Source organism: Antedon bifida, chromosome 2, assembly GCF_963402885.1.
Source record: "Antedon bifida chromosome 2, ecAntBifi1.1, whole genome shotgun sequence".
In the NCBI taxonomy this organism is placed as follows: Eukaryota; Metazoa; Echinodermata; class Crinoidea; order Comatulida; family Antedonidae; genus Antedon; species Antedon bifida.
Genome location: NC_136227.1, coordinates 24,954,549 through 24,966,625, shown reverse-complemented (window position 1 = coordinate 24,966,625; position 12,077 = coordinate 24,954,549). Strand labels below are relative to the sequence as shown.

The window sequence follows — 12,077 nt, the reverse complement described above, 5'->3', positions numbered from 1 at the left end:
GTTCGGTCGTTTACTACTACTTTAACTATTTAATCATCGAATCATCCATCCAGTCCCCTCCTAGTACAACTGAATTGAATAATAAAATGAATGTTATTTAATTTTGGGAAGGAGATTTTTATAGGGTGGCTAAAGTGAGTTCCTTCTTTGCAGCACACTTTTTGTTTTGATAATTAAAACAATACTAAAATAATTTGTATTCTATCATTCAGGGGGAGGGAGCGCGAGAATCTAAACAACAAAATCAACAGTTTATTATAGGTTCAATATTGTATTTTATTGTTCGACCACTACACACTAATAAAAACTAGACACAATAAAAATTTACAATACACTGTAATTTCAACCTTTGCTTTAAGACACTTTATCACTGACTTATCATATTCACAAGTATTTTTAAGCTACAAAGAGAGTGCCACACAAACTATTTTAATACTAAAGTTGCATTATTTGCATAAACAGTTGAAAACAACTTGGCTGGCAGGTACGTAGTAATTTGAATTTTATTAAGACTGAGACTAAAAATGTGCATACACAATTTTATGAACAGCAAAAATTCGTAAAATTATTTTTCATTTTAACATCTACTTCCAATTGGTTCATCCCAAAATCTTGTTTGTTTACCATGTATTTCATTCTCAATGGAACATGATTCATTTTCTTACCAATGGAACATGGTTCATTTTCTTCCCAATGGAACATGGTTCACTTTCTTCCCAATGGAACATGGTTCACTTTCTTCCCAATGGAACATGCAGTAGGTTATTCCCAATGGAACATGATTCATTTTCTTTCCAATGGAACATGATTCATTTTCTTACCAATGGAACATGGTTCACTTTCTTCTCAATGGAACATGCAGTAGGTTATTCCCAATGGAACATGATTCATTTTCTTTCCAATGGAACATGATTCATTTTCTTCCCAATGGAACTTGGTTCACTTTATTCCCAATAAAACATACAGTAGGTAATGTTCTTCACAATGGAACATGATTCATTTTCTTCCCAATGGAACTTGGTTCACTTTATTCCCAATAAAACATACAGTAGGTAATGTTCTTCCCAATGGAACATGGTTCACTTTCTTCTCAATGGAACATGCAGTAGGTTATTCCCAATGGAACATGATTCATTTTCTTTCCAATGGAACATGATTCATTTTCTTCCCAATGGAACTTGGTTCACTTTATTCCCAATAAAACATACAGTAGGTAATGTTCTTCACAATGGAACATGATTCATTTTCTTCCCAATGGAACTTGGTTCACTTTATTCCCAATAAAACATACAGTAGGTAATGTTCTTCCCAATGGAACATGGTTCACTTTCTTCTCAATGGAACATGCAGTAGGTTATTCCCAATGGAACATGATTCATTTTCTTTCCAATGGAACATGATTCATTTTCTTCCCAATGGAACTTGGTTCACTTTATTCCCAATAAAACATACAGTAGGTAATGTTCTTCACAATGGAACATGATTCATTTTCTTCCCAATGGAACTTGGTTCACTTTATTCCCAATAAAACATACAGTAGGTAATGTTCTTCACAATGGAACATGATTCATTTTCTTTCCAATGGAACATGATTCATTTTCTTCCCAATGGAACATGGTTCACTTTATTCCCAATAAAACATACAGTAGGTAATGTTCTTCACAATGGAACATGATTCATTTTCTTTCCAATGGAACATGATTCATTTTCTTCCCAATGGAACATGGTTCACTTTATTCCCAATAAAACATACAGTAGGTAATGTTCTTCCCAATGGAACATGATTCACTTTATTCCCAATGGAACATGCAGTAGGTTATTCCCAATGGAACATGATTCATTTTCTTTCCAATGGAACATGATTCATTTTCTTCCCAATGGAACATGGTTCACTTTATTCCCAATAGAACATACAGTAGGTAATGTTCTTCACAATGGAACATGATTCACTTTATTCCCAATGGAACATGGTTCACTTTATTCCCAATAGAACATACAGTAGGTAATGTTCTTCCCAATGGAACAGAGTTTACTATCTTCCTATGGAACATTTTAGTTTATTCTCTGATCTTCCCAATGGAACATTTTTTTCTAAATGGAATTCAATTGGATCTCTTTATCAATTCACGAACATGCATTTATTTGATTGCTTTACTCAGAGTTTTAAGAAAAATAAATTTTTTTTGACATAAAATCTCAAAAAGTTACAGGTAAGTTTAAAGGTACATATCACTAATATCATTAGAGAAAGGGATACCAATGAATGTAATACTAACATTTTACAAAAGTTATGTTCTCGAGCTGGAGACAATCCTTGGAAGAACACTACCACTATTGTGATTATTTCACTGGTTGCAGAAAATAATATTAATAATTGAACAAAATATATTCACTTTGCTTACAGATTATTTTAAACAATGTAATTATATTTATTTAGGTAGGAATTAATTGAGAATGAATTAAAACATTAAGATTGCATTTCAATGCTAAAAATTTATTGCATTTTCATTATTCAGACTTTTTCTCTTCTGTAGCCTTTTCTGTGGGTTGACTTGCAGTACTAAAAAAAAGGTACAAATTAGTAAATAAAAATTGTTGCATCAACATCAGAAGGCTTTTACTTAATTTAATTTCACATTATTGAGTACATCAGGCAATTATTAACTGGTTTTACTTAACATATGCATTAAGATACCAGCAATTTGATTCATAAAGTAAGTATTTACAGTATTGCCTCTTAATGTTACTGGTACAGTCCATTCAAAGATTTTATAGCCGAAGGCTAGATTGCAAACTGCAATGTTATCGCAGTTCAAAATGTGATTCATAGAGGGAACCATCAAGATGGTGGCTGCAATCGACCAATCAGATGTGCCCTACGCAGTACGCACTAATATACGCCTGTGTTGCTTTTATATTAAATAATGTTTTTGAATACATTTATGGCCGCCATCTTGTTGGTTCCTCCTCCTGTTGGAATCACTTTTCAGTCTGGAGTACGCCCTCTACGCCCCTTCGGCTTATTACAACTCTCCGAATCCATTATTTTGAGGTAATGTATGTATTCTCAGGGAAGAGTGGTAATTCTACATTTTGGTAGTATGGGATCACCGAAATTAACAAATTCTGTATTTTTTTTTTCACCCAACCACGACAAAATAATAATAAAATATACACTTAAAATATAATAAGAATCTACATAAAAAAGTTGGTTGACACCTTTTATTAAGCCGAATAATTTAAATTTGTTTTAATTTAAAATCTATAATTTAATACTATACTCTATCTCACCTTTTGGGTTTTCTAAACATAGGATTAAGAACGAATTGAAATAGTGGTATCCATGCCAAGATCACAATGGTCCAAATGTGGTACATGCTCCGGTATACCTGTAATAATACAAACATTGTATACAGAATCATTACCTCTTAAATTTGACTCTACATAATCTATATTATAAGAGAGAGAAAGTTTGTACAGTTTTTCGTTAGTATAAGTTAAAGGCACACATCTATACACCTTATGGGTATCAAAAGGATTAGAATTGTACTGGAAAGGTGAGTTGTTAGGGGTACTGTGGTATGAACATGTAGGTTTTCAAGCTACATTTGAATAGCACCAAAAGAACATTGGAATGATCTGCATAATAAATAAAGGGGAATCAGAAATGTCAAATGGTACAAAAATGTGTATTATAATATCTTTACAGAGGACACATAATTTGCTTGTCTTCTCTATTGTAGTGGCCGTATTTAACAATCACACCTTATCATTATGCCACCTTAGTCAATAAATATTTAATGATTTCCCTTTATTCACAAATAAAAGAATTATTTATAACTTAAGGACATAGATTTAAAGTTTGAATGGTGAATATTAAGCCACTGGCCTTTTGGTGTATTACAGAGCACCCCTAAAACCTCTAAATTACTGACTGTACAAGTAATTGAATGTATTACCTCTGAAAACCGATGGTATCTTAACAACGTGAAAGCAACAAGCGCATAACCCATTATTGATGTGGTTAGAAAACGACTACAGATATAAGATATTGGCTTTACAACTGGATTACTGAAGAACTTCTTTAACTTCGGACTTTTCTCAATCAGAGATGTAACCTAAATAAAGATGAAACAAAAGAATAAGTATGGAGAAAAGTAAATAACTTCTGTATTGCTTTGGACTGTGTTGAGATTAAAAGTGAATGAAATAAAATTGAAAGATTCAACATTGTTCAGAAGAACAGTTGGATGTCACCAATTTGAAATTTTTAAGCCTGTCTACACTATCAAACTTTATGTGACAAAAAAATGTGATATGCCCATGTATGGCTACAATATATCACTACCATGTTTGGACACATCACATTGACTATTTTTTTCAAACTAGTTCGATAACTGTACACAGAGCTAAAAGTTTTACATATGATCATGGTGATGATTTGTGATGTGTTTGCCATATTTCTGAACTTCTGTCTACACTATCAAACTTTATGTAACAAAATGATGATGTCATATCACTACCATATTTGGGAATATCACTACCATATTTGGGTACATCACATTTTTTTGTCACAAAGTTTGATAGTGTTGACAGAGGTTAAAACAAAATTTGTTTAAAATAATATTAAATAAAAAGTTTGAACATACATGATTTTCTAGCTGAACACAGAGCATTTCTAAGAAGAAACAAACAAAGTAACCAAGGAAGTAGCCATGCCAGAGGGCAAGAAAGAGCAATGTCACAGCTTGTGAATATAACTTACTTCCTAAGAAACGTAATCGCTTGTAAATATATCTAGAAAAAGAATAACAAATAAAAATATTCAATAAATATTAAATTGCAAAATACTACAGTGGTTTTTTATTCTCATTTTTTTTTTATTTTAGCAGAGAATTTATATTATTTTGCAAAAATAAAAAATTATGTTACCTTGCTGCCCACTGGCTGGTGTTAATGTTGAATGACTCAATCAAGCCTTTCCAGCCGCAAGTTGATTCATACTTTCGGATTTTAACATTTGCAACGCCGTCCCATTTTACTTTGTTGTTTTCATCATAACCATTAAACGCTAAACCACTTAATATGCAGCTTCCCTCCTATTAAGAGAAAACAACAATTCGTAAGTGACGCCACAAAATGACACTAAAAGGAAAGGTCAATCTATGTGTCGTAGCCTGGACCTAGACACTACACATACAACATGGATTTTGTGTCTTCACAAAGAGACACTGTATCTGTACTATTTTAAATTTATTGATCATTTGTTGAGTTGTTCCTCACAACTGCCTAGCTACAAATTGCAAGCGTGAACATAAATCTAAATGAAAATTTATTGAAGATAAAATACTTTTTTTTACTTTTTTAACACCTCTACTATATGCATGTCAAACCTCTGCGCAGTTATTGTCACTTTTTGGCATCATTAACAAATTCATTGGCAATAGAGTGATAAACAAAAATAAATTAAAATAATTGTTAATGATTTTTGTGAAGAACTTTTATAAGCAGGGCTTTTAAGTGCAGAGCCTTAAAATCTATTATGGGGATATTTTTTTTATTCTATGTCTTTAGGCACGGATTACCAAAAGTAAATGATTCACTGTCCTATCATATAGGTGGTAATCCCCTGATGCAGGGGCTGTTAAGTTCACTGGGGTAACCCCCTACTAGTCTTGGCTGACCGATAATTACATTTTAATGGTTAAAAAAAATTAATGTTGGGAGGAGTTGGACTTCACGAAAAGTCTGGTTTGTGAAGAGTTTCCAGTTTTGCGGGAGTTATATAGGGAGAGTATATATAAATCAGTCAAAAGTAAAATAATTCCCAAAAATTCAAAATACGAAATATAATATTATACTCACAGCAAACAACCAGATGGATATGTACCTTGCGATTAGTACTCGTCCCCAGATACAAACAAAGAATATTTTGTAGAATAAAGACGAGTCCTAAAAAAAATGTAAATACTGTACAAGTAAAATTATTATTTCCCTATTTTTTCACTTTAAATAATCATGTTCCTCCCAACCCCTGATCCAATTTTTGTTAAAGCGTGGTTCCCACTAGTGACGCAACGTAAAAAGAACATGGAAATTGAGTTGTAGTTGTACACCTAAGTACAAGGCAGTATTTTAATTTTTATATATTTAATTAAGTTAAGTTCTACTATATACACTCAATGTGACTACAAGTTGATTCATTCACTATTACATTGTTATTGTTGAATCAGCAAAATATGCAGTGGAATAAATTTAGTGGTAAATGGTTTGAATGTTTTTAGTATTTCTGCCATGAAAGCAATTATTTTGTAATCTATTTACTGTGTGAATGACTTAATATTAAAAACAAAATTAATTTAAACATTGTGGATCATGTTTTAATATATAAACGATTCCTACAGTTATAAAACAATTGCTTCTTTTATTTATTCTATATTAAAATAATATATGGATTTTTTGAAAATTGATTTAATACATCACTATTGTAGACTGTAAAATTCTTTACATACGTTAAACTCTTGACTGGAAAGGAATTCCGTAGGGAATAGAGAGCCTAGGATGGTGTGCGCCATTGCATACACAACTCCCATGAATAAGCGTTTCAAAGCTGGAATAGTTGTAGCTGGAGGTTTGCCATCAGAATTTGCCAAAAACTTCTCATCAACAAAGTCTTGGAAACGTCGCATAGGAAACTATGAATGAAAATGAATATGTATAAAAATTAATTCTTACGTTAAGGCCCATTTACAGTAGGATGATAACGATGGCCAATAAATAGATAACTGTGCATTTTTTCTACATAAAACAAAAGAATTCTAAAAGTTTTCATTCTAGAACTATAGAATTACCATCTATGCTGCTTTTGATGAAAATACTGTAATGTTTTCACACATCCAATCAAATGACGAAATAATACCGTTTAATTGGATTTTTACAATATTATTTTTTATCAAAGACAGGGTTATCCTATTACAGTTCTAGAATGTAAACTGTTTAGATGTCTTTTGTTTTATGTTAGACAAATTTAAGTTTTTCTATTTATCGTCTATCATCCCAGTGTTAATGGGCCATGAAACATCAAACATGATGAAACTGTTAGAAAAAATATAATGACTTATTTATGCTAATGTCCTGCTAGGTAAAAGGTGTGGCAATATTATAGGAAATACTAACCCAAATACTACTGTAATTGGTTGATTCAATCTCAAACTAGGTTAATTATATACAATGTTGAAAGAAAAAAGTTCTCCAAGAACATAATTACACCAGTAATTAGTACTACTACTAGATGATATTATCACTCATGTATTAGAAATAATTATGTGCAATAGAATGCAAATAATTCTTACAAACTGAATCTTTTTATTTTAAATGTTAAACAATAAATGACTGCAATCAACATACTTGTGGTCCTACTAAATAGCCCCCAAAATAGAAGGTATAACTGGTGATCTCCAACAGACTTGGTGCAGCTTTGATACATAGCTGACTTTGCTCTTTTGAAAGTTCTCCCTATATAAAGACAACACAGAAATTAAATACATAAACATATTATTAGGATTTCAAAATCAGCCGGATCTGAAGTTGGCAATTGTGATATTTACATATAAAAAAATCTGTTTGTAAGAAATTAACATCATTATTAAGGATTTTCTCACACACTTTGTATCACGAATGTGCAACTAACAGAACCGACCACTTACACCCCAAGAGTGTGTCCTAATAAAGAAAGTCAATGCTACAGTAACTTTGCCTGATGATTTTCTGTTGAACAACTCATGTTTATTTGTAAATTCTATTTTTCATTTTGCTTTAACCTCTGTACAGTATAAATTGTTATTTTAGCACCATGAAATTGAATTTGAAATAACTTAAGATAATAATTTGAGTCAACATGTACTCACCTGTGGACGGTTGCCATCGTAGAGGTCAAAGGCCAATCCAATCAATCGTAAACACATAATGCATTGTGGGGTAGTCCATAGGATGTCATAGTCATCAGTGGAGACAACGAGGTAGGCTATCACTAGGTATGACTTAAATTTAAAGTAAAAAGGAAATTTAATAAACTTTTCCATTAATTATTTTAGTAAATTATATAAGATATAAAAAAAGTATCAGCAGTTATCTTTAAGTCCCCCTCCCCCTATCCAAAAATAAATAGTCATTATAAAAATAAGTGCAATATTTATATAAAAGCCAAATACTACATGGTAAATTTAAATTACATAAATGGTTCTAAATTCTGCCTATTTAGTATTTTGTTTTAGCATTTTGTTAAGCACACTGTACATTTAAAAGGATTACACATATTTCCTGATACTGTACACACACCTTAATTGTTCAAATGAGGTGAGGCTAGTTCATCATAGGTTACAAGAAAAACAAGAAAAGCTGTTGGCATTTGATTTGATTCATATTAAAGTGCCTTTCAATAATATTTGTCCTAACTTAAACAAAGGTATAGAATTATCTGTAATTATTAATCATAATTTAGGCTAAATACGTATGATGGTGTTTTTCAGTGGAATGTGTAACATGTCATGTAGCTGGGGCCATTTTTGTCTATCAACATTTTAATATAATATACACATTTGCCTATTAAAAAAGTTGATATGTAAATTCTTTTTGTTTTTATATTGCCTTGTGAATTTGGAATGTTATAACAAAAGTGTTTATCAATAAACTGATTTTCTGTGGTCTCTTTTCCATTAATTAGATATTCATAAAAAAAAGGCAACTGGGCTTGAGTCAATGTAATGATTTATTAACTATGTTAAAAGCATTAACCGAGAAACAGGTTTTTTCTTTTGTCTTTTTCTGTTTTCTTGTATTAATAACAAAGCCAAAGCTGTATTACATGGTGTAGGCCTACAGGTATACAGTAGTAATAAATAAATATTTATTTTGAGAATTGTTTATTTTTTATAATACAGTGAAATTAAAGCAAAATTGGTCAATATTGTTAGATTGATGACTTGGGCAGATTTGAAATTAGAAATTGCCAAAAAAAATGTATTAAAAAATCATATTACAAATAATAACAGTAACTATTAGGGATCATATCAAAATTCTACTGCAGTTACTGCATTAACTATATTGTTTTTACTGCAATACTATTATTATTTGAGTTAGGTTTATGTGTATGATTACCAAACAGCTTACTACAGTGTAAATACAGAGTGGCTTTAAGTTTAAAAAAATATAGTTACTGCAGTAACTGAATTAAAATAATTTGGATATGATCAGAATAATAATAATATAATAATATCCTGGATTTATAAAGTGTCTAATGTTGTGAAACCTGTAAGCGCTGTACAGGTACATATATATTATTATAATTTTTTTGGGGTAAAACTCGTAGGGAAACATACTCCCATAATACAGCTAGTAATCAGTGCAAATTGTGTCTTGATCTTACCATGGTATCCATTTGTACACCTGGGTGTAGAGAGGCAAACGTAAGTAAAGTGTATTGCCCAAGGTTACAAGCATTGGATTCGAACCCACAATCTCACGATCAACACACTGGACCACACGCACTCATGAACATGGTTAAGAACATTTACTGATAACATTCAGAAGTTGATGAAAATGAATGAAAGATATACAAAATTTATACTCTATATTTACTAGGCTCTCCCCTATATGAACCTGGATTTAGATACTTACAAGGTTGAATGTAAAAGAGATGATGACCATCGGTAATGTTCCACCCAAGATCGCAAGTATTAAGTAGTTTGCCAAAATGTTAATCAATGAATGGTACAAGTAGATTCCTGAAAATTAACATTTTAGAATTATTGTAAATATACAGAACAAAAAATCTACAATAAAAATAAATCAAAGAATAGAATAATTATTTAATTATCTAATAATTGTTGTATACTGTACTGCACAATCTAAAATGTTATAGTTTGAATACAAGATACATACCATAGCAGAAGTATGAAATAATAAGACCAGTTACTGAGAAGTAAACATGCTTAACTGTTGAACTTTTGCCGTGTAAAAAATCCCTCTGAAACCATGCCAATAAATAACCTGAAATATGAAAAAAAATATATATATTGTCATATATTTAGTTGCAAGCCTGCAGCCAAAATTAGAGGGATTTATTTTTCCACAAATGGAGCAACAATCGTCATGAGCATTGTACACCTAGAGCATGCAGTGCAGTGTTTTAGGTGCTAACTGTAAAATCATAACAGGACCCACCATTAAAACATATATATAAAGATATGGTATATCAATTTGTTTTCTTATATTGAGGAATCGAAAAATACAAATACATTAAATAAAGTACATGATTGAATAGTTAAAATATCTTTAACAATAATTTTTTTGCCTAAAACGGGCAGTTTCAGCCTATAAAAGTGGGAAGTTTTGGCAAAAACCATCCTGGAATTTCTTGCCTTGATAAACGCAGACTGGGTAGGCCTTGTAAAAATTATATTATTATTTATTGTATTTTTATTATTGTAATGCACTTGTCAATTGTATGACCCACTATACGACCCCCGGGAGAGGTGCGTCATTTTCAAATAATTACTGATGCAGGGGTGCGTCATATCAATGAACAAGGTGTGTCAATGTCCGTCACTTTACCACCCACCATATCATAAACAACATGGTCACAGTGCGTCAAAATGGGTGCGTCATGGTCACCTAAAGGTAAGTCACATTTTTGACGCACGGGTGCGTCATGGTATTCAATGGTATGACGCACATCGGACAAATGACGCACCTCTCCCGGGGGTCATATAGTGGGTCATACAATTGACAAGTGCATAAATCTTATCTATTTTAACTAGGCCTAGATTAATAATAGCCCCCACCGGCCAGCATACAGTATGACCGATTGGGCCGCCGACAAGTTGAGCCGCCAGTGATTTCTATGCCCAGTATGTCTTTTACGACATTTTGTGTAGTCTCTAGTGATTACAGTAAGCACTACGTGTACAGTACAGGGCAACATGTTTACGTCATTTTTGGCTAAAAACGCTAATTTTCGGCGACGTTGTTTTAGAGCTTATATTTTGGAAACTATAAACAAGTCAGATTTTCATAATTATTTCTTTAATTGTAATATTTATAATATAGGCATAGCGTAGGCCTATATCATATATTAACTTTTGAATATACATTGTTATCCCTAATAGTAATATAAATAGAACTTTTAATAAAAAGAAACGAGCACCGGCGGCGAAAGTTAGCATTTGTCGTTTCATCGAAAACGTTTTTTAGGCCCTAGAGGCCTAGCCTAGTAGCCTATCCATCTATAGGGCGATAGGCCTAACTTATCCCCACCACCCAGCAGGGCCAGGCTAGGCCCCTAGCCTAGCCTATAATATGGACATATATGCTACTAGGCCTATAGGTAACCCTGCTGGCTAGGCTAGCCTAGGGATGCCTAGGCTAGGCTTGTCCTCCTCCGGCTCCTGCTGCTTACTAAAAAAAGGCTAGCCTAGGCTAGGCCTAGAGCCTAGGCCTACTTACACTTACACTTACCACACAGTACTGCAAACAACAGTCGTATCCCTGGTTCTGGAATTTCAGTAAGATTTGAAATATACTGCAACAAATATCCCAACATTTTCGCTAAATAATTATTGATTTTTATTAACTAAAAACACCACCACTAGGCCTCAGGAGGCTAGATAGTAGAGGTACGTACGGTAGATAGGCCAGGTATAGGTGTTGACACGCCACACGCATGGGGGTTTACGTACGACGTTTACACAATTGAAAAAAATCGTACGATTTCATGAATTGCGCCCCCTCTCCACAATCGATTGACAATTATGACACGCTACACACGTCAAAAAGTTGAGTACATTGTTAGGAAATCCCTACTACTGTACATTTTGGGTTTTTTTTGCATTTTGTGACTACTGTACCAGCATAAACAAATAAAACAAACGAATAACCATTTTACTGAATATTGACATAACACGAAAACTGTCGCCAACAAAATCAGTTTTCGTTTTATGTCAATATTCAGTAAAAATGTTTGTCCTAACCATATTATAAAAAAGGTACACGAATTTGGAAACGCCCGAGAAACTGTCATG

The 12,077-nt window shown here is 32.4% G+C and overlaps 2 protein-coding genes across 2 annotated transcripts in view; one reads left to right on the top strand and one right to left on the bottom strand.

Moving 5' to 3' along the window:
- Positions 1–12,077, top strand: part of LOC144834555 (uncharacterized) — a 258,410-nt gene that overhangs the window by 231,153 nt on the left and 15,180 nt on the right. The gene's annotated exons all lie outside the window — the stretch shown is intronic.
- Positions 262–11,717, bottom strand: LOC144858687 (lysophospholipid acyltransferase 5-like). Its single transcript, XM_078714785.1, has 12 exons — positions 11,515–11,717; positions 9,940–10,047; positions 9,676–9,782; positions 7,908–8,039; positions 7,408–7,515; positions 6,513–6,695; positions 5,866–5,952; positions 4,933–5,099; positions 4,650–4,797; positions 3,960–4,118; positions 3,292–3,389; positions 262–2,560 (listed from the first exon to the last, which is right to left on the bottom strand). Exons 1-12 carry the CDS (start codon positions 11,597–11,599, stop codon positions 2,509–2,511), a joined length of 1,434 nt encoding a protein of 477 aa, XP_078570911.1. The 5' UTR covers positions 11,600–11,717; the 3' UTR covers positions 262–2,508.

Excerpts from the sequence above, each read along its gene's own strand:
- LOC144858687 (XM_078714785.1), bottom strand. The coding sequence starts at position 11,599 with ATGTTGGGATATTTGTTGCAGTATATTTCAAATCTTACTGAAATTCCA. Across the intron at positions 10,048-11,514 it reads GTTGTTTGCAGTACTGTGTG|GTTATTTATTGGCATGGTTT; the intron begins GTAAGTGTAAGT and ends TTCATATTTCAG. Across the intron at positions 4,119-4,649 it reads GTGTTCAGCTAGAAAATCAT|GTTACATCTCTGATTGAGAA; the intron begins GTATGTTCAAAC and ends ATCTTTATTTAG.